We start from the raw sequence: 21265 nt of genomic DNA on the forward strand, positions 1-21265 counted from the left end.
CTTTTTGGGCTTTTCGAGCTCCCTTTTGGGTGTCCTTTCTTTCTGGACCTTTTGTCAATCCGCCTCAAAGTTCGTGCCTTTCAGAATTTCATGTTTTTTTGCATTAAAAATGTGTCATGGCATCTCTCACCAATCTTCTCTTGGAAGGCAGTCAACAATTCAACAGAAAGAACTACAGCACCTGGAAGCAGAGAATGATGACGATCTTTGGGTACTGTTGCCGTGAGGCGATTGTTCTAGGTATCGAGACTCGTCCTACCATAGTGGATGCTACGCAAGAGAAGTTTAATGAGTGTAATTGTGAAGTAGTTATGCTTATTAAGCTTTCTGTTACTGATGATTAGCTGTCTCAAGTGTCGTCTAGCAAGACAATTGCAAATATTTGGAAACAATTAAAGGATCTCCACAAGACATCGAACAAAAGCAAAGCTTTCTTTTTGAAGAATCAACTAGTGTCTATTATTATGGATGAGCACATGTCCTTACAGGAACATCTTCTAAAAATTAAGGACATTAGAGATCGGCTTGAGACCATTGGCCATACAATGGAGGAAGAAGATATGGTCGTCATTACTCTAAAAAGTCTACCACCATCCTATAAGCACTTTATTGAGACAATAGTATTGCAACTAATGTTGACCTCAAATTTTCAGATTTATGCACCAAATTTCTACAATAGGACCATTGGAAACAACAGTTTGGTAGCAATGCTCCTTCATCCTTATCTGAACAAGCATTTTCAGTCCAATCCTTTCACTAGGATAAAGGGCCATCTTAGTGATCCGCTCAGTCTTAGAATAGCTCCAAGAAGAAGCAAATTTGGTGTAACTATTGCCACAAATTTGTTTATGTGATCCAAGAATGCAGGACTCGCATTGCTTTTGAACAACGGAAGCAGGGAGGGTCTCAGGCACATGCCAATATTGTAGAACATGTAGAGCTCACTGATTAGCTCGAGTCTGCCTTTTATGCCTTTTGAGGATTCTCTTGTAAAAAATTGTTTGGAAGTTAGATTGACCATTAAGGGAGGCTATTAGAGTTGAATCTCTCTAGTTTTGTTTCTCTCTCTATCATAGATTTACTTCTATTTCTAATGGTCACTCTTCAATGTTTCCATATTCTCTCTCTGTTCAATATGGAAATTTTCTCTTTCTCTTCAAAATTTTTCTCTCTTTGTTCATTATAGAAACTTTCTTGTGCATACTTGTATATATAGATCATTTATGATCTCTGTTTTATAATACATTCATTATTTTACCATAATACGTGGTCTCTTTGAGGTGTTTTCTTCTACTCGAACACCATTTTCACCTTTTTCAAGACTGTGTCTGAGAAAAGCAACGACCATTTTCACCTGTAGCTTCATTTTTGAAGTTTGTCTACAATTTTTTTAAATTTTTTTCTAGCCAGCTAGGGCTTCCTTTGAAACTCCTATTCTCTTGATGGTTTGAAAATGTACTTACAAATTCTTGTTGGGTTTTTCGAAACCTCCAATAGGTCATCATCAATTTTTATTGATTGTCTTAGTTTTCGTGCCTCAAATTTTGTAACACTCATAATTTTATTCTGATTTCATATTCCTTCTAGGTTTTTTGAGATCTCATTCGGATCTTTGTCGGATATTTCTTGATCAGTTGAAACATTTTCTTAGAATCCGTGCATGTTCGATTTTGATTGATTTTTTCCTCAAAAATCATATTTGGTCATTTTTAATTTGCAGTGTTAGCATGAGACATTTTCTAGGTTGGTTAAATTTTTCCTAAAAAATCATTATTTGGGTTTTTTGTAATATGCAAATTTGAGTGAGATTTAGGGTTTTTAGTTTTACCATTTTTTTCCAAAAAATGATTTTGTCCGCAAAAATGTTTTCAGATGTTTTCATGCAAGAGCATCGTGGGTGTATGGACAATCTTGCATCACTCAAAAATATTATTTGGTTTGTATTTTCATTAAGGGCTATCTACAATTTTCAGTAAGTTGGTCATTGGAGCTCAGAATGTTCTAATTTCTTCCTTGGAGGTTCATTTTAGATACATAAAGCCTGCTAGTAATGTTTTAGTGCAAGATCAAGTCTATTTATGAACATATTGAAAATTCTTGGTATTGGTAGCAAGGTACAATAACTTTGAACTAAGTTTCAAAGGCTTTAGAGGCGCTTTGAAAGGGGTCAAACCTTAGCTGACTAGAGATTGTGCGAGTCAAGTGTTGTAAATTAGTTTGTGGCATTTTCGAAATGGGGTCATAATAGCCAATCAATTCAACTAGCGATGAGTTATGGTCTCTGGAAGTTGCGCTACCTGAAATGGGCAAAAATAAATTTACTTCAAAATTTATTTTGAGCTCCAAAGTTGTTTGGGGCCTACTAAAATGTAATAAAATATAAATAATAATATCTAGGGTTGGGCAGCTGCAAAGTTTAGGGGTAAAATTTCTAGAACCTTCTTGGACGGTGGAAAGTTCCCTATATTAGGATGCCCGTGGGGTTGTCAAGGATAGTTTTGGATACGTACATGGTGGATCTGGCATGTAAAATATTTTAAGGAAAATGCCCATGTGGCTTTGTATGTCATATCTCTAAATATTGTAATTCCATATTCTGGAGATAATAAGAAGCCAATTTCTTGTTCTTGCAATTTGCTATTATTTCTTTATTTTGTTGTGTGTGTTTGTGTTAATAAAGGGAGTACCCTTCATTATGTTCACTGCAGCTACTCTAGGTGTGACCCATTATAGATTGTAGGATACCATAATTTTTAGGATACCATAATTTTAAGGAAAAAAATCGTCAAATCTTGAAACTAAAGTTTATGAAGCATTGTTTTTTGAGGGATAAGGTAAAAAGTTGAAAATAGAAACACTTGACATATTATATTTATTTATCTTGTATTAATATGTTCTTATATTTGATACATTATGTTATGTTTGTTATATTAACATTTTAATAATAAATGTTAATAACTTATTTTAAATTTTAAATTTCATATAGATTTAAATATTATGAGATAATTGTACTAATATATTAATATTTATATAAATAGATGCCTCATACATATATAGACTCGTAGTGTTTGCACATACGTATCTTTGGTTTTAATTTCTCAAATTACGTTTCTGCTATGTTCAATATTATTCTTTTTTAAAAATCTTTTCTCTTCTCGCTTCCTGAACACTTGTTGACCTGTTATTCAAATAAAATAATAAGTTGCTGATTCTGGTGCAGATGTGGATGCAAGAAACTTTTGGGGTGTTTTTGATGTGTTTGGATGTGCTTTATACACACACAAAATAATGCAAGAATTTACAAAATTAAATCATTTGATAGTATGAGACTTCATCATTCATCAAGATAAATGCCAATGATAAGTCACAAATACTCATATACGTCTATGTTCATGTTTCCAATGCAAATTAGGAAATCATTACAATTACAAAATCAAAATTTAGTTCATGATTCAATATTCATCAATCAAGATGACTAAAGAGAATAATGTAGGATTCTTAAAAAAATCTTCTAAATCTCCACTTGTACTAGATACACCATGTGTCGGGATGTAATCATTATTACAAGGTAATTGGTAAATACTTGCTTATAAATAACAGAGACCGAAAGGTCAATTTATACAAAAGAATGAGACGATGTTTCCTTAGGAAACGATCGTAAAGAATAGAAACATTCTATTCCAGAGAAAGCAAAAAACGAAAGCAAACTAAAGCTAAAGATATTTACAAGATAACCATTAACTAATAATAGACGTCTTATCTATTATTGTAATACCCTCCCTTAATGGTTAATCTATCTAACACACCAAGCTGTCCTCTGAATTTGACAAACTTATCGGGACTAAGAGGCTTGGTGAGAATGTCTGCAGTCTGATCTGTGGTAGGAACATATTGCAGATCTATAGTCCCGTCTTCAACCAACTGTCGTATGTAATGACAATGAACATCCACATGCTTGGTTCGTTCATGGAAGATTGGATTCCGTGCTAACTTGATAACGCCTTCGTTATCAACAAACAGGGTAGTCGGTCCTGCTGGTGACATCTGCATATCCCCAAGCATCCGACGAAGCCAGACAGCTTCACATCCTGTCTTAACAGTCCCTCTGTATTTAGCCTCTGTAGAAGAGAGAGAAACTGCCTGCTGCTTCTTGTTGGTCCATGTGACTGCACCGGATCCCAAACTAAACACATATCCAGATGTTGACTTTTTATCATCAACAGAGCCTGCCCAATCTGAATTTGTGAACCCACTGAGTTTAGGATTAGAACTCCGAGAATACAGAAGTCCATAATCAGAAGTGCCCTTCACATAACAAAGCACACGCTTTGCTGCCATCCAATGATCAGCCTTAGGAGCTGTCATAAAGCGTGAAATATAGCTGACTGCGAAGCTGATATCAGGCCTAGTAGCAGATAGGTAGATGAGGCTGCCTACTAGTTGCCTATATGTAGTATCATCAACGGAAGGAGAATCAGACTTGGCTGATAACTTGAGACCTTTTTCCATAGGTGTAGATGCAGGTTTGCAATCCTGCATTCGGAATTTGTCTAACAAGGCCTTAGCATATTTGGATCGAGAGATGAATATACCAGAAGACTGTTGCCAAACTTCCAACACCTAAGCAATAATGCATGAGCCCAAGGTCAGTCATATCAAAAGACTGGCATAAGTGTTGTTTGATTCCCTGAATCAAAGATGCCGAACTGCCAGTGATGATCAGATCATCCACATAGATAACCAGAAGGATGATGTCACTGTCAGTAGTCTTGATGTACAGATTTGAGTCTGAAGAACTCCTCTTGAAGCCTTGATCACTGAGGTATGTATCAATCTTGATGTACCATGCCCGAGGGGCCTGCTTCAAACCATAGAGAGCTTTTACCAATCTGAGAACCTGATGGTCTTTACCAGCAACCTTGAAACCAGGAGGCTGCGTCATGTAGACCTCTTCATGGAGATCACCATTCAGGAAAGCACTCTTTACGTCCATCTGATGGACCTTCCAGCCAAACTGTGCTGCCATGGCTAGGACTAATCTGATGATGCTCATCTTTGCAGTAGGAGCAAAGGTCTCCTCATAATCAATGCCCTGACGCTGAGAAAAGCCCTTTGCCACTAAACGAGCTTTGTACTTATCCAAAGTACCATCTGATTTGTATTTGGTTTTGTAGACCCATTTGCAGCTAATGGGTTTCTTCCCTGGGGGAAGATCAGAAAGGACCCAAGTGTTGTTCTTCAACAGGCTCTGGTGTTCAGATTGCATGGCCTGTTCCCACTCTGGAATTCCTTTAGCCTCGGAATATGTTTGAGGTTCAAACACACTGTGAATGTTGGCCATAAGAGCAAAGTTAACAGAATCTATAGTTTTGCTCTTTTTCCGAGTAGTTCTCCCATCAATGAGCTCATCATCATGAAGATCAGCAAGTGTCTTAGCCCACCACTTAGGCCGGAGAGGAGAATGACCAACAGTAGTACTAGGAGATGCTTGATCAGCAGGATCCTGATCAGAAGAATCTGGATCAAACTCAGGTGAAGCATCTTCAAAATGAGGTGATCCTGCAGGAGAAGCCGGAGGTGGCTGTACAGGTATCACTGGCAGGATTGGAGTTGTAGGAGCTACTGGAGCCCTCCCATCAGGTGGACCTAATGGAAGCCGAACTCCCAAATCATGAACCTGCATAAGCTGGTCTGCTGGATCAGGAACAGGAGAAACAGGCATGAATGGTCCTCGCTGCTCATCAAAGACTACATCGCGGCTGTATATGAGACGAGATGTCTCAACATCAATAAGGCGGTAGGCTTTGTGAAGATTGCTATATCCAGCAAGCATCAGTTTCTGACTCTTGGCATCCAACTTGGTGCGTGAAGCATCAGGGATCCAAACAAAAGCAAGAGAGCCAAAAACCTTCAGGTGACTGATTCTGGGCTTGCGACCTGACCAGGCCTCTTTCGGAGTTTTACCTTTGACTGCCACTGTGGGTGACCGGTTCAACAGATAAATTGCAGTGTTAACTGCTTCTGCCCAAAAACGCTTCGGAACATGTTTGTGTTCGAGCATGGAACGAGCCATCTCGGTGATTGTCCTGTTCCGACGTTCAACTACACTGTTCTGTTGTGGCGTGTGGGGTGTGGTGAACTGGCGTTGGATGCCATGTGTATCCAAGAAGCTGGAGAAAACATTAGAACAAAATTCCCCCCCATTGTCTGATCTAAGAGTAATAATAGATTTCCCAGACTCTTTTTCAACTAAGGGTTTAAACTTCTGAAATACAATAAATGCATCGGATTTCTTTTTAAGGAAATACACCCACATTTTTCTACTGAAATCATCAACAAACAACAGAAAATACCTATACCCAAGAACAGGAGTGGCCATAGGGCCGCAGATATCAGCATGAACAAGCTGAAGTACTTGAGAAGCTCGCCAAGAATCGCCACTAGGGAAAGGTGTGCGATGTTGCTTCCCAGCCTGACATGCGTCACAGACTCCAAGGTGTTGGGTTTGAATCTCTGGCAAACCAAGAACAAGCTCATCCCGAGCAAGTTGTGAGAGATAATACACATTTAAGTGCCCATATCGCTGATGCCAAAGTGTGCTGATGGAAGATCGCCGAGCAGCCATAGCTAAGTCCTGAGAATCACCAGAATCAGTAAGTCTGAAAAGACCATGATCCTCAAGACCAACTGCAATAGTAGACTTAGTCGCCCAATCAGTGATGGTGCACTGATGTGAATTGAAGGTGACTGCCAAGTGTGGAGAATGTCGCAGCAACTGACTGACCGAGAGTAGATTTAGTTCCATCCTTGGAACGTAGTACACATCAAGGAATATGAGCTTCCTTCCAACAGACTGAATTTGAATGTTGCCTTTACCAACAACCGTGTACTCTTCTCCACCACCAAAGATAACAGAATCTGAATAAGGCTGGTAGTCAATAAACCAATCTCTGCGGTGAGTGAAATGTCGAGAGGCACCTGAATCAATGTACCAGGCAGATGACTGTACATGATCTGTGGGTCTTTTAGCCATGAAGGCGTAAAAGGCAGATTCTGCCTGCTCAGTGTGCTCTGCACTGTTCGCTTTGAGTTGCGAACCTGATTGCTTAGACTGGGCAGCTAAGCGTTTCCGACATGCAACCTTCATGTGACCATACTTGTGGCAATAGTTGCATTGAATGTTCTTCTTTTTGGTACCATCGGATGCTGGAGCAGAAGACTTCTGCTGAGATGGTTGCTGAAACTTGCCCTTATCCTTCTGAAAGGATTTCGCAGCAAAGGCTTGCTCAGTGGAGGTGGAACTGGAGCTGCTACCGAACTGTTGTTTCCACCGATCTTGCTGAAGTAGCAGGGTGCAGAGATTAGTGAACTTTAGATCAACACCAGTAGATATGATGTTGAGAGTCTCGATAAAATGCTCATAGGAATTTGGTAAACTCCGAAGAGTGATTACCACAATATCCTCTTCCTCCATCTTGCGATCGATGGCAAGTAACTGATCACGGATTTCCTGAATCCGATTCAGGTGTGCCTGGAGCGAGGTGCGCTCATCCATGACAATAGAAAACAGAGTGTTTTTCAGAAAGAAGGCTCTGCTCTTGTTGGAAGTCTCATGAAGACCTTTTAGATGTGTCCAGATTTCGGCCACAGTCTTGCCAGATGGAATCTGAGAAAGCTGGTCATCAGCTACGGATAGTTTGAGAAGCATTACTGCCTCTCGATTGTTCAGATCCCATGTATCTTGATCAGGACCCGGAGAAGTCGGACGCTGCTTAACACCCAGAACAAGTTGATCGGTGTTTCGATATTCGAAGATTGCGATGATGCGCTGCTTCCAGGTTCCATAATTGCGACCATTGAATTTGGAATTATGCTCGAGCAGAATATTTGTCAGAGATGCCATGGCACGTTTTTCAATGATAAACTGTGAAAATCTGTGAAGGCACGTTCTTCGAGGCAAAAATACGGAAGACCCAGAAGAATTAGAGAATGACCCAAAAGAGAGCTCGAAAAACCCAGAAGGAATTTGTTGTCATTTTTTGAATCCGCTGGCTCAAAAATCGAGGCACCCAGAAAAACGGACGACAACCCAGTTGAGCTCTCGAAAAACCCACCAAGAATTTGCAAACAAAAATTTTTTTCGACCCCAAAAAGTAGGGTTTCGAAAAAAAATGGCCCTAGCTGAAAAAAGCTTGAAAAAACTTCAGATTTCTTGATGAAAAATGGTCGAATCTGCTTCCCCGAGCACGATGACAGACTGAGACGGCTAAGAGCATGAAGATTTGATACAGAAACATGCAGATTTTCACCCAAAAAACGCGAGTCTTCAAAAAATGGCCACGATTTCCATGCGATTTGCAGACTCGTAATTCGGGAATTTCTCCAAGCAGAAAAACCCTAGGTGGGTTTTGGAGAAATTAGCTGAAATAATTTTGGAAAAATTTAAACAAATAATTTCAAGAAGAAATTATAAATTTTTCCGAAAAAATTTAAGTATTTAGCTCTGATACCATATTACAAGGTAATTGGTAAATACTTGCTTATAAATAACAGAGACCGAAAGGTCAATTTATACAAAAGAATGAGACGATGTTTCCTTAGGAAACGATCGTAAAGAATAGAAACATTCTATTCCAGAGAAAGCAAAAAACGAAAGCAAACTAAAGCTAAAGATATTTACAAGATAACCATTAACTAATAATAGACGTCTTATCTATTATTGTAATAATCATCATCGTCATAATTTGGATTGAGTCTGTGAAGATCCTCAGCAAGTGCATCCAAGTTGACACACTTAGAGGCTACATCCCAAAGCTTCGCTACCCCATCCTTGTTGTATTCCTCCTTACATGAGAAAAGACACGAGTTGGTATGAATGTAAACTAAGTCTTCTTCATTTTTTGAGTCCAACCAACTATGCTTCATTGAGTAGATAGAGTAAGTACTCCTATTATGTTTAGTGACAGAAGAATTTGCAACCTAGACAATGCTTACAAAATTTAAAATAAAAATTTAAAACAAATTAAAGAATGCTAAGTAGTAAATTGTAGAATACAAGTGGTAAAAAAAAAAACAAACTTCTGAGAGGAACTTGATTGCAAGAGGTTGTAGATACTGAAATGGTTGACCATAGAGGTACTACCACATGAGGGCTTGTTGTTTTTGTTCTGCTATTGCAATTGGTCTATGTTTTATTTTCGAGGCAAATAAGTCAAATTCTATTTCAACTTTTCTTTGCACTTCATCTTGGAAGAGTATTTCAAAAGCTTTCTTTCTCCAATTAGCAAATTCTTCATCTGGATATGGTGCTACTCTCTGACATAGAAATAACTTAGCGCTATTGTACCTCAAAGATAGTTCATATGCAAGGAGGTGCAATGGGGTGGTCATCTTTTCTCAACGATGAGGAATGATTGTTTTCACCTTATTACATAAGGCTTCACATTCTCTAGAGTCAATCATTGTTACATCCCAATTTTCGGCTCCATTTGAAATGTTCATATAAACACTGAGGTATCATGTGAAGTCTGTTGACATGTAAAATTAGATACAATCATGTGAAATGGTAAGATGGCTAATTTTTATAATCTCATATGAAGTTGGCATGCTAGTCAACCTTTATGATGATATTTTAATGCTATTTTGGAAATTGGTAATTTATCATAAATTCTTGGGAATTGAAAAGGCGGTTAGCCGTTATGATTGTTTATGATTAATAACTTGTTATGGTAATATGATTTATTTGTGGAGTATTTCCTTGTAGGGAGCACGTCAAAGGGGTGGAAGCATTGTCAGAAAAGAATTGGGCATAGGGGCACCACCATCATTGGGGAAATAGGTATAGCTCTTGAATCACCATGGCTGAGTGTTAATGACTAGGCAAGCAAGAGCATACGTTGAGCAATACCATGAGCTACTTGGTCAAAACATATAGAAAAATATATAGCTATCATTATCATAATTCATGTTCAGAACCATTACCTTTGTTGGTTGGTGATGTTGTCTCCATTTTTCTTTTATCATCACCCATATATATATAAATATATGATACCACCAAGATATTAAAATAATATCTATAGTTCGTACCTATTAACATATGTATAAATATATACATGCATATATATTGAGAGGATATAAGGTTAGAATAAATCATAATCCTTTGAATTATGCATGTATACAGATATATGTATTTTAATAGATATGACCTTGAACAAAATAATAACATGATGGCATCATTTTGTAAATTATATATATATATATATAAAGATAATTTGTTTTTAATAAACTTCTGAAAGGAGCTTTTATATAACTCTATGTGAGGTGTTGAGCCTTTTTATCTTTTTGAATCGGTGAACCAAGAAGCCGATGATCTTGTTTTCAAACTATCACCTTGAGTTGCAGCGTAAGTTCAAGACTTCTCTCTTTGCCAAGGACGACATTGACTCCTTTTTCTTGCATTTCGACTCCATCTTACTTGCATCGGCTCTTTTCTTCTCATACAACTCCCATTACTGTATGTGATACCGAGCATCACTATCATATGGGTTCTCTGTATCAGATTGTAAGCTTTGGCCTTTTTCAGTTCAGCCCATTGCGAGCCAGCCAGTCAAGACTTTCCAAGTTCTAATATCATCAATCAAGTTATGTAAGCTTTGGCCTTTTTCAGTTCAGCCCATTGCAAGCCGGCTAGTCGAGACTTTCCAAGTTCTAATATCATCGATCAAGTTACGTTGATACCTCTGCTCTTATCTTTATATCAGAAAAACAATGCATGTAGTGAATTTATTATGCCATTGTTCTTCCATCAAAGTGTATCCATGTTACAAATCGATCATTAAATGATCAATTCATGCCGATCAATCTTCCTTAATATCTACAGCAAACTGTTATGCATCTGAATTCAGATCGAATATGCAACGTGTGTCTTTTATTATGAACAGTCTTTCTTTACTTCTTATGATACAAATTTTGAGTAAACAAGTGTGAAGACTTTGATTCACAAGGACGACATAATGCCAATATTGAAATACCATCTTTGTTTCAGCTGAGTGCTAGCAATGGACTACTAATGGAAGAATTCCATTAATGATCAAATACCAAGGACTCACCTTGGCCGGATGGCCAATGAAGGGGGCGAAGAGGTAAAGGAGATTCTTGCAAAAAGAAAGAGCAGAAATCAGAACTATCATAGATGATACATTTTATAATTAAATTCTAAGAACTTCCAAGTAAGCTCATGTTTGTCCAATATGTACTCTATTGTCAAGTCGAGTGGTGGAATTAAGTAATAGGATGCTTAGTGGCTAGACAAGTTGTTCCATGTCTATTTCGGGTAGGGAGGGCCTTTCTCGAATGAGATTATGTGGGGATATTTTAAGGGTCCGTGGTTGGGAGGTTAAGCCCTTGACAATGTTTCCCCTCTCCACAAGATCTCAGGACATGCACCAGACAAAGATAAATTATGTATTCAAACATTTGTTGGTAACAAGTATTTTACTTTTATGATGTTTATACAAGTAGAAGATGTGATGGATTGATTTATATCATCGATTCAGTTAGTTCCTTTAATGAAAGCAATTTTTCTCGTAAATGTAATCGACAAGCAGTTAGATTGGTTGATCTTCCAATTGAACATGGAATCTATCTATATGCAAGAGATAGGTTTATTTGATGGATTGTTATTTCAGTCTTTCATTTATGTGAATAATGAATATGAGCATATCTTCTAATTGTATGTTATTGCCATAGTTAGCAATGGAAAGAGAAGGGATGATATAGTGGTATTTGATGCCCTAAAGGATATAATGATATTTGATGGTATTTGCCATTTCGATAAAATGGTATAGCTATTTGTTCGTAAGCGGTATATATGGACTAACTTGGGTTCTGCAGAACCATCCCTAGATGGATTTCGGTTTTGAATTTTACGGTATATAGATTTTGATTTTCATTGATGGTGTCTTTAGTTGTTAGTTATGAAATTTTTGTTTAACTGATTGTAACAATTAATCTCATTCACATGAACATAACTGATATGATTGTCTTCCTATGAATATGAAGTAATAATTATATTTTTTTGATATGCTAGTTGTTAGTTAAAGCCCTGAGAAAAATGGTTGTTACAGTCATTCTCATGTGTTTGGATTACATGTTTTACCTTCTCTACTAAGTTATCGGATCGGACTTAGGGACAAGTTCAAATACGAAAACTTGGTATGTTGGGTTCATGAAAAACGATAAGAAATCATTATGGTTCATATGGGCTCCTTGTGTGTGTATATTTATGTGCATTATATATACAAAGAAATAGGAGAAATATACATAATTGTAAAATTAAATCATTTCATAGCATGATGCTTGATCATTGATCAATGTGAAATGCAAAAGATAAACATTAATAAATATTGTGATTGTGATTTTTTAATAGATCACAATTTAATCGTGAATAAATTGGGAATAATCACTCCTTGAAATGGGCTTTACATTCTTTTCTAGAACTGCAATCCAATTTGGAGTAATGATAATTTCAGCTTCTTCAATTGAGACAGACAAAGAGCCACCTATGTCCTATGCATGCAACAACCTGCTTTTTAATTGATGCTAAGACTTAGAGAAATTTACAATTCATAGTTATTATTGATAAATCAATATTACAAACTATAAATCATTTGCAAATTAAGAATATCAGTGCATCAAATTGATCAAACAATTCACATAAGATAGAGATGAAGAGCACATTCATTTCACTTATTTGATATTAGAGAAGTGAACCACATACAAACAAGTGTAGGAAGTTATGCTAAAGTTGAGAGCCATTTATAACATAGATAAATTTTAAAGATTTCAAAATTTCAAATATATTTTGTTAGGTTTGGGTAGGGTCCATGTGGATTTGTGGGTCTGCAAACCCAGGCGGACCCAAAGGTGATGCAGGAGCATCCTAAGGTAGTGGGCAATCTTGTAGGAGCATTGAGCTTGGATTTTGTGGACCTTATGTTTCGTGTAGTTAGGTTATGTTCGAGGAATATTGGTGGACCTTGCCCCATGTGTGCATGAGGATTGGAGTGATTGTATTGGAGTTAGAGCCCTTTTGGTGGCTGTTGGTAATGTGTTCCTTATTTTTTGGCAGACTTTGGAGGTTGTTTTCATGAGCTTCAATCCGTGGAAGTTTGCTTACGCAATTTTTGATGGCGTGTGGGCCTATGTCTAAGGCCACATAATGTTATGTTGTCATATGAGTTAGTTATGCATTGTAAACATGGGGCTTGTCCTAAGTGAATAATTTAGTCTGTTAGGCCGACTTGTAGCTTGAGTGTTTATTTATTGTAGCTTGCTAGGCCGACCTATGGCTTGGTTTAGTATAAGTAGAGGGTCGTGTGATGTCTAGAGTCATTCATTCATGATGTAGTAGAGCATGGAGTAGTTGAGAGTAGGCTTGGGAAACACAAAAGTTGCTTGGTGGCTTGTGAGCACAAGTTTAGATTCTTCTAGATTGGGGTTTGGGCTAGTTGGGGTTTGGATCTTGCAAGGTCTTGCAAAATTGTTATTGTAATTGCTTGTGTATTTGGCCGTAACTCGAAAGGCTTTACAATCGGGCATGTTGGATGTAACTTTTATGATTCTATTATGAGAATTGGTGTTGTTTGCATCTAAATCTTTGTGTTATTGTTTATATTCTGTTAGGTTACTTGTTGAGGGCTAGGTCATCTCCTTTGGAGACTCACTTGCCTTACACTACATCAAGTGGTATCACAGAGAAGGTTTGATTTGGTTGGTGACTGGTAGGGATTTGTTGCAGAGGGTTTACAAAGATCTTGGAAGATGCCTCCTAGAAGATTGGACCCTAGGGTGATTGCAGATCTTTGTGATGTTGTGAAGACTAAAATTTTGGGGAAGGTTAGATCACATTTCAGATCTGAGATGGAATTGATGAAGAATGATATGGTTGCTAAGATCATGAGAGCTATAGCTGGTGTAATGAGGAATGTGAGCATTGAAGATGGTTATGAGGAAGCTACAAAAGACTTTTTGAGATTGTTGGATCTAGTGGTGAAGACAAAACTAATTGCATGGAGAGACCTGTGGAAGACAAAGCTGGTCGGTTGGATAGATTTGAAGCTCGGTTGTCGCTGAAGCACAAGATGAATGTTTCTAATTTCTTAGGTACTTTGAATCCTGAAAACATGATTGATTGGATTGGTGAGTTGGAAGGCTACTTTTGAGCTAGAGGATATTGTGATTTGCTTAGAGAGAGGTTGACACAAACTAAGCTGAAAGGACATGTTGCTTTATGGTGGAAAGAATTGTAAAGAGAAAGAGAAGAGTAAGGTGAAATGAAGATCACTAGATGGTAACAAAATTGAAGGCTATGTTCATTCCTACTGATTATGAATTTGAGTTGTTTAAGAGATTGCATTATTTAAAGTAGAAGGATATGACTGTGAAGAATTATACCGAGGAGTTCTATAAGTTAATAATTCAGTTTGGACATAGAGAACTTTATGCCGAAAAGGTGGCTAGATATATTAATGGTATGAGATTCAATATTCAAGACAAGATTGGTATGCTGAAGATTGATTTGGTTGAGAATGCTTATCAGTATGCTTTGAGGGCAGAAGATAAGTTGAAGAGAAGACATCAAGGTAATTATTGAGGGAAGGAGAATAAGGAACACTCGACGAAGGATAAACAAATTGCTAAGGATGAACCAAAACTTGTTGAACAGAGGAGAAGAATAGGTAGAGGTGCATTCAAAAGTACTTGTTTCAATTTTGGTGAGGAAGGACATAGATCTTTTGAATGTCCTAAATAATGATAGGAAGGTCGGTGATAGAAGAACTGCTATGGTAAATGGGGCTGACCACTCAGTGAATGAGCCCAAGGCGGAGGATAACTTGCTGATTCAGCAAGTATTGTATGGTAAAAAGGTGATGAAACCTTGTCAAAGGAGGAATTTGTACAGTCTGGAGGTATTTGCTGGACTGCCATGTGGATGGTGGTAGTACTGATAACCTAGTTGCTGAAGAGATGGTTTAGAAACTTGGTTTGAAGAGTGAGACATCCTTGTTCCTATGGGATTAGTTGGTTGCAAGATAAACATACTTTGGTAGTAAGAGAACAATGTCTTGTTAATTTCCACATTGGACAATATGTGGATCAAGTGTTGTGTGATATTGTGGACATGAGTAGTTGTCACATATTACTTGGTAGACCTTGGCAATATGATTGCAGGGCAATGCATGATTGTGTCAAGAATGTGTTTACTATTGAGAAGGGTGGCATGAAGTTTTCATTAATTCCTTTCCAGAATGCATAGCTCGGTAGGAGGAACCTGAGTGTTGATAAGCGAGTCGAGTTAAAGGATTCTTGAAGGGTTAGAGATCGACATGTGAAACAGACCTGTGGCACACCAAAGACAAATGTGGAACTGGAACAAAGGCACGAGTTTACAAGTTGATAACTTGGAGGACACATGTAAAGAACTAGTTCGAGGTTTATGTGCTGAATCCTGGAAGATGTTCTTCCAACAATTGAGAACATCTTTTGGTACTTGGGGTGTTTGATGCAGGAGCATCTTGGGGTAGTGGACAATCTTGCAGGAGCATCGAGCTTGGATTTTGTAGACCTTATGCTTCTCACGGTTAGGAACCTTGCCCTATGTGCGCCTAAGGATTGGAGTGATTGTATTGGAGTTAGAGCCCTTTTGGTGGATGTTGGTAATGTGCTCCTTATTTTTTGGCAGACTTTGGAGGTTGTTTCTGCGAGCTTCAATCCATAGAAGTTGGCTTAGGTGATCTTAGATCTAGATTATTGGATGGCGTGTGGGCCTATGTCTAAGGCTGCATAATGTTATGTTATCTTATTAGTTAGTTATGCATTGTAAACTTAGTGCTTAAGTGTTTAATTTAGTTTGTCAGGCTGACTTGTGGCTTGAGTGTTTATTTAATGTAGCTTGGTAGGCCAACCTATGGCTTGGTTTAGTATAAGTAGAGGGTCTTGTAATGTCTAGAGTCATTTAGTCATGATGTAGTGGAGCATGGAGTAGCTAAGAGGAGTGAAGTTTGGCAAAGCTAGTAGCTACGTGTGAGCTTGGGAAACACGAAGTTTGCTTGGTGGCTTAGATTCTTCTTCGGGTTTCTAAGTTGTGGTCTGCGCTAGCTGGGGTTTGGATCTTGCAAGGTCTTGCAGAACTGTTATGTAATTGCTTATGTATTTGGCCGTAACCCGGAAGGCCTTACAGCCAGGCATGTTGGATGTAAATCTTATGATTCTATTACAAGAATTGGCGTTGCTTGCATCTAAATCTTTGTGTTATTGTTTATATTCCCCTGTGTGGTTACTTGTTGGGGGCTAGGTCTCCTTTGGAGATTCACCTGCATTGCACTACATCAAAAGGGTTAGACATAGACTCTGCAAACCCCCACGTGTACTCGTATTGTGTTTGCATCCGAACCAGGTTCGAGGATCCAGGGTGCGAACTAGATAACTTTGCTTCTCTACCATTGTGCCCATGCTATCATAGACATCCCCCAAACAAGTTGAATTTGTGTCTGCAAATTAGAGCATAGCAATAATAGGCTCGGTGAAATCCAATACATATTACAGATGAGCCCACCAACTGTAATCCAAGATTAGTGTCTTGACCTTTCAAGCCCTCTTGGAATGTGAAGCCTTCCATACATCCCATTGGCTAGAACTAGAGTAACCATTTGGCTTAATGCCTCTTGCACCTTGACAAGGTGTCTCATAACAATAGTATGAGATGCAAATCGGGTAATAATTTAAGCAGCTTAATAATAATATGTTAATAAATATTAAGCAAACTAATAAACAATTTGATAATTGAACACAACATAAACTTTATAAAATTAAATACAATGATTACAAATCACCTTCAACAGCTCCAATTTGGAGAAAGACTTGAATATTAATTGTGGTATTCAATGGTTTGTCACAAACATCTAGATCTCCTCCCTCTTGGTGTGTTTGTTTCACCCAATCTATTTGAGCTTCAATTTTTTGCATCACCAAGTTGAGGGAGTTCATTGTGCATGGTGTCCAAAAAATGTGGTTGTATTGTCCCTCAACCAAAGCACCCACACCCCTGCAATTTTTCACATTGTCTATGATTTTTTGGACCACATTCTCACCACCCACTATCCCTATGACCTCAATGAGAATTCTTGAAATGAACTTTGTATCTTTTACTTCCCCTTCACAATTAACTGCCCTAAAAAACATTGCCCCTTTGATGGACACCATAGTAAATTTAATTAATGGACAGTTTCTATTATCTTTCCATCTATTAGAAACATTGGAAACTATCAAAGTTTTCCAAGAATCTCTAATTGGTTGAAGAGATCTTTCTATAAGAGTCCTCTCTTTTTGAAACCGTGATTTTTTGGCGGAAAAACTCGCCTAGCAAAAATACTCGACAATTTTTGGCAAATCATAGATTACTCTGTGATTATGCCAACTATGTTATTTGGTACCCCACTAACGATCCTCTTTGAAAATAAGCACTTGCCTTTCAAAGTGCCAAAATAATGACGAAATGAGAAGAGAGCAAAACAACAAACTAGTGTAACACGGGGACTCACACCCCTCCCAAACCTCGGAGTACCCATCCCCAAGACGTCCCCGCACCAAGTCCTTGCATACCCAAGTGCCCCCACCTCTGCCATTCCACAACCATGCTGCTGCTGGAATGTACTTGGATTTCTATTTGAATTTTGATTTTTGATTGTTATTATTGGGTATGTAATATGCTACTATGTTGAATGTTCAATGGTTTGAGTTCATGTTGCAATTTTGCTTGTTCAAGTATTTTAATTTGGTATGTTCTATTGAAAATTCATTTCGTAACAAGCATTTCAAGTTCTATATGTATACTATACAATACCCCTCCCTGTGCTGCTGTCCCCTAGTTGTCTTGAAAATGAGGTCCATTTTCCTCCGTCCGAGAATATCGTCCCACCGTACACACTGCTGGTGTAACATTGCAACAAGCAAAATGAGAGGCATAAACAATGAATGGCCTCTATTAGGGCCGTTTTAGAGTCTAGATGTAAAAAAATAATAATGAAAAAACACTTTTGCATATGGTTTAAGTGAAGATTTTTGCTTTATTTATATTTTAAAATTTTTCACTGGGTTGTGTGTGGAGAGCCCAGATGCTCGAGTGTGCACAGAAGCCCACAAGGAGCATAGCATCTCCTTGTGGATCCTTGCCACTGCGTTTGCTTGCACATTGCCAAGCGTCCACAGGAGATACTACACTACCTGTGGGCTTTGGCCCACATCTGCCTATCCAGGCTTTAGACAAAGCGCACCCAGTAACTGAGATTAAATATAATATGATGCCTTATTATTTTTGAATAAATCCAAATGGTCACATCTTCATACAAAGGCATTTTCGGGCGAGTTTTGATTTTGATGACGTTCTTGTATAGAATTCAAAATTACCACAGAGCTTCTTGAAATTTTGACATTTCTGGAAGATTTAGTTTTGCAGTAAAGGGGTGGAACTGTAGGCGCATGTAAGGTGGAGCTGTAAATGTTCATTTTGCAATAATTTGGATGTATTGGCAAAATTTTTATGCCATCTACTCAGATGCTCGATAATGAAAGAACAAATTTAGCAAGTGACTAGAGTTCATGTTAATGTTAGCCACTAAGAACATTCAACAAACCAAAACCAGATACCTTATTTTCGAACAAAAGCAGAAAGGGTTTAGCCAATAAGACCATTCAACAAACCAAAACCAGATACCTTATTTTTGAACAAAAGCAGAAAGGGTTTAATTTGAATAACACTTTTTTTAAATGCCATGCTAGAAAGAGTCTTTTAAAGTGGGGTTTGGAGCTCTGCTATGTTGATGCTGTATGCTGAGATAAATATTTTTGTTGGCTGAGGGGGTACTTCGGCAAAGGCAATGAAAATAAATACACAGTAGGATTATAACCTTTTGGAAGTAACAAGGTTATATTATTATTAAATTTATTAGTTTCTTCATAATGTGGTATGACATTCAAAACTTAATTCTTTAGGATGGGTATTTCAAGTTGATGGTTTTATTAATCTTGTGGGATGGTCTTAAGAATTGCCTGTAATCTTTTTGGGTTTTTAATATTTTATTCTACAGTTGTTTGTGTCGAAAGACTAATTAACAATTGTGATGTAGGGTAGTGTATTGTTTTTGTATTAGGTGTTATCAGCCTTAACAGAGTTTGCAATGAGTTCGGGATTAATTTCTTATCTTTGTAAAATTTTAAATCTCTTAGTGGTGGGTGAATCCATGTTCATATATATTTTGGCTATCCTTCAACCTGAGTTATACTTGGTTTCTCTTGGCAGGCATGTGTTAAGAGAATTGAAGCTGATGAAACTGGACATAAGCATTGCACTGGGCAATATTTTGATTACTGGCATTGTGTTGACAAATGTGTAAGTATTTTCTTTAGGGATAAAAGTCTACGGTGCTTTTCTTTGTTCTCTTTTCTTATGGCAATGCAGAGTTCTTTATTTTAAATAGTACTCCTTGTATAATGCAGAGTGCAAACAAATTATTTGAGAAACTAAAATGAGGAAGCATGGGAATTATGGAGAGTTGTCCATGGAACTTGTGGAGAGTAATTTTCATGTTCCATAATCAATCACATTTTTTGTTGAATATTCTTATTTTTGTACTTATAAATCCTTGGGATATCTTGATATCTTATTTGATGCAACTGAGAAGCAAGTGGAAGGCATGCTTGCTTGGGGCATCAATGCAAACGTTGCCATCAATATGCATGGTTGGAGTCGAGGGTTTCTTGTCCTTTTCATGTTCTTTCTTCTGAACAGATCTACCATGGCTTTATGATTGAATCACGATAAAACTTACAAAGTGTTTGGCATGATGGAATAACAAGGGAAATGATTTTGCATTACGTGCTTATTTCAAGGAATCACACACTGCAATGAATATGAAGTTTATGGTTCATTTTTTAATCTCATTAATTTTTATCCATTGATTTAGATAATTCTGCTTCTTGTAATTAGATTATTTGAAGATTGTAAGCATGTAAATCTGCCTGGATATTGGTTCTTGATGTTTAAATTTAATAGTTGTTTTGAATTCGGGTTTTTGCTTGGATCTCCGATGATCTTGTATGCAACTACTGTGCAAGTCTTTTACCCTTATTCTGAATCTTGAACTGAAAAGAAATTGTGTTTCCTTATAGCTTTGATTAAATTGTCAATGCCTCACAATGGTTTCTTAGATCTTGGAATGCTTTACCTTGGTCCCCTTTTCAGCATTTCAGACTCTTTATAAACCTAGTGATTTTTATATTACAAGTGGCTGTATTTATCAGCTCAGAAGTGCCAGTAGTCTTCTTTCAAGGAGTGGTCAGTTGATGAGCAGTGCTGTTGTGGATGATATTAGAGGAAAAGTGCTTGTGTGCCTTGTTGGCACATTTCAGGTCTGTTTTACCTAGTCTCCTTTCTATGTGTAGATGATAAAAACTGTGATTTCATGCTTAGTGTCCTGGTATATCCAATCTGATTAACTTGTCATTTGCAATCTTCAGATGGTCTGTAATGGATGATGTGTTGCAGAAACTCCACATGAAAAAGTTTGATATGACAACAGTTCTAGGTGGACTCTTATTATTATTACAGATGCTCATGCATGGAACATTTAATATGGATAGTTTACTTAGCACTCAAGTACTGATTTTGACATGTATAGAGATATGCAGTGAGACACTAGTGTATCTTAAATCTCTTGAAGATGTATCAAACACCTTAATTCGTGAAGTAGTTATTTGCCATTGTGTGGAGATGGAGGATTGATATAGGAATATTCAAATAGTATAGTGAGTCAAAATACTATCAAGATGGCTTGATAAAATAGAATAAAAATTGGGCGATGCCAAAATAGTATATAATCACTATTTTCAAAATGCCAAGAGTGGAGAATGCTAATTGATGACACATTGTTGGGAATAATGTGTCTCAACCTTCATGATGTGATTTTGTGGGCTTCATTTGCTGAACTGTGTTAATGTTTTGAACTAGAATAGCATAACATGCAATTATAGAAAAACACAAGAATAGACAACATGATTATTTGGCCTGGGAAAACCCTCCAGAGAAAAAATCAACTACACTTAAAATATGATTTTTATTGAACACTTAAAACTTTCAATACAAGACTTTTTACTAGATATAAGTTCTGTTACTACATGACATACAACTATGGAAAAATATGGTTATGTC

At 37.4% G+C, this 21265-nt stretch overlaps 1 protein-coding gene across 1 annotated transcript in view; it reads left to right on the forward strand.

The window, feature by feature from the left end:
- The window catches only part of LOC149545542 (uncharacterized), a 37745-nt gene extending 16750 nt beyond the window's left edge, over positions 1-20995 (forward strand). The window contains exons 4-6 of the mRNA XM_089793794.1: positions 19358-19447; positions 20359-20466; positions 20575-20995. Coding sequence (XP_089649920.1) covers positions 19358-19447; positions 20359-20466; positions 20575-20592 — 216 coding nt within the window. The 3' untranslated portion in view covers positions 20593-20995. The remainder of the gene's footprint in view (positions 1-19357; positions 19448-20358; positions 20467-20574) is intronic.
- The last annotated feature ends 270 nt before the right edge of the window (positions 20996-21265 follow it).

This window comes from Cupressus sempervirens, chromosome 7, assembly GCF_028749045.1.
Source record: "Cupressus sempervirens isolate cs-2001-9-10 chromosome 7, ASM2874904v1, whole genome shotgun sequence".
In the NCBI taxonomy this organism is placed as follows: domain Eukaryota; kingdom Viridiplantae; phylum Streptophyta; class Pinopsida; order Cupressales; family Cupressaceae; genus Cupressus; species Cupressus sempervirens.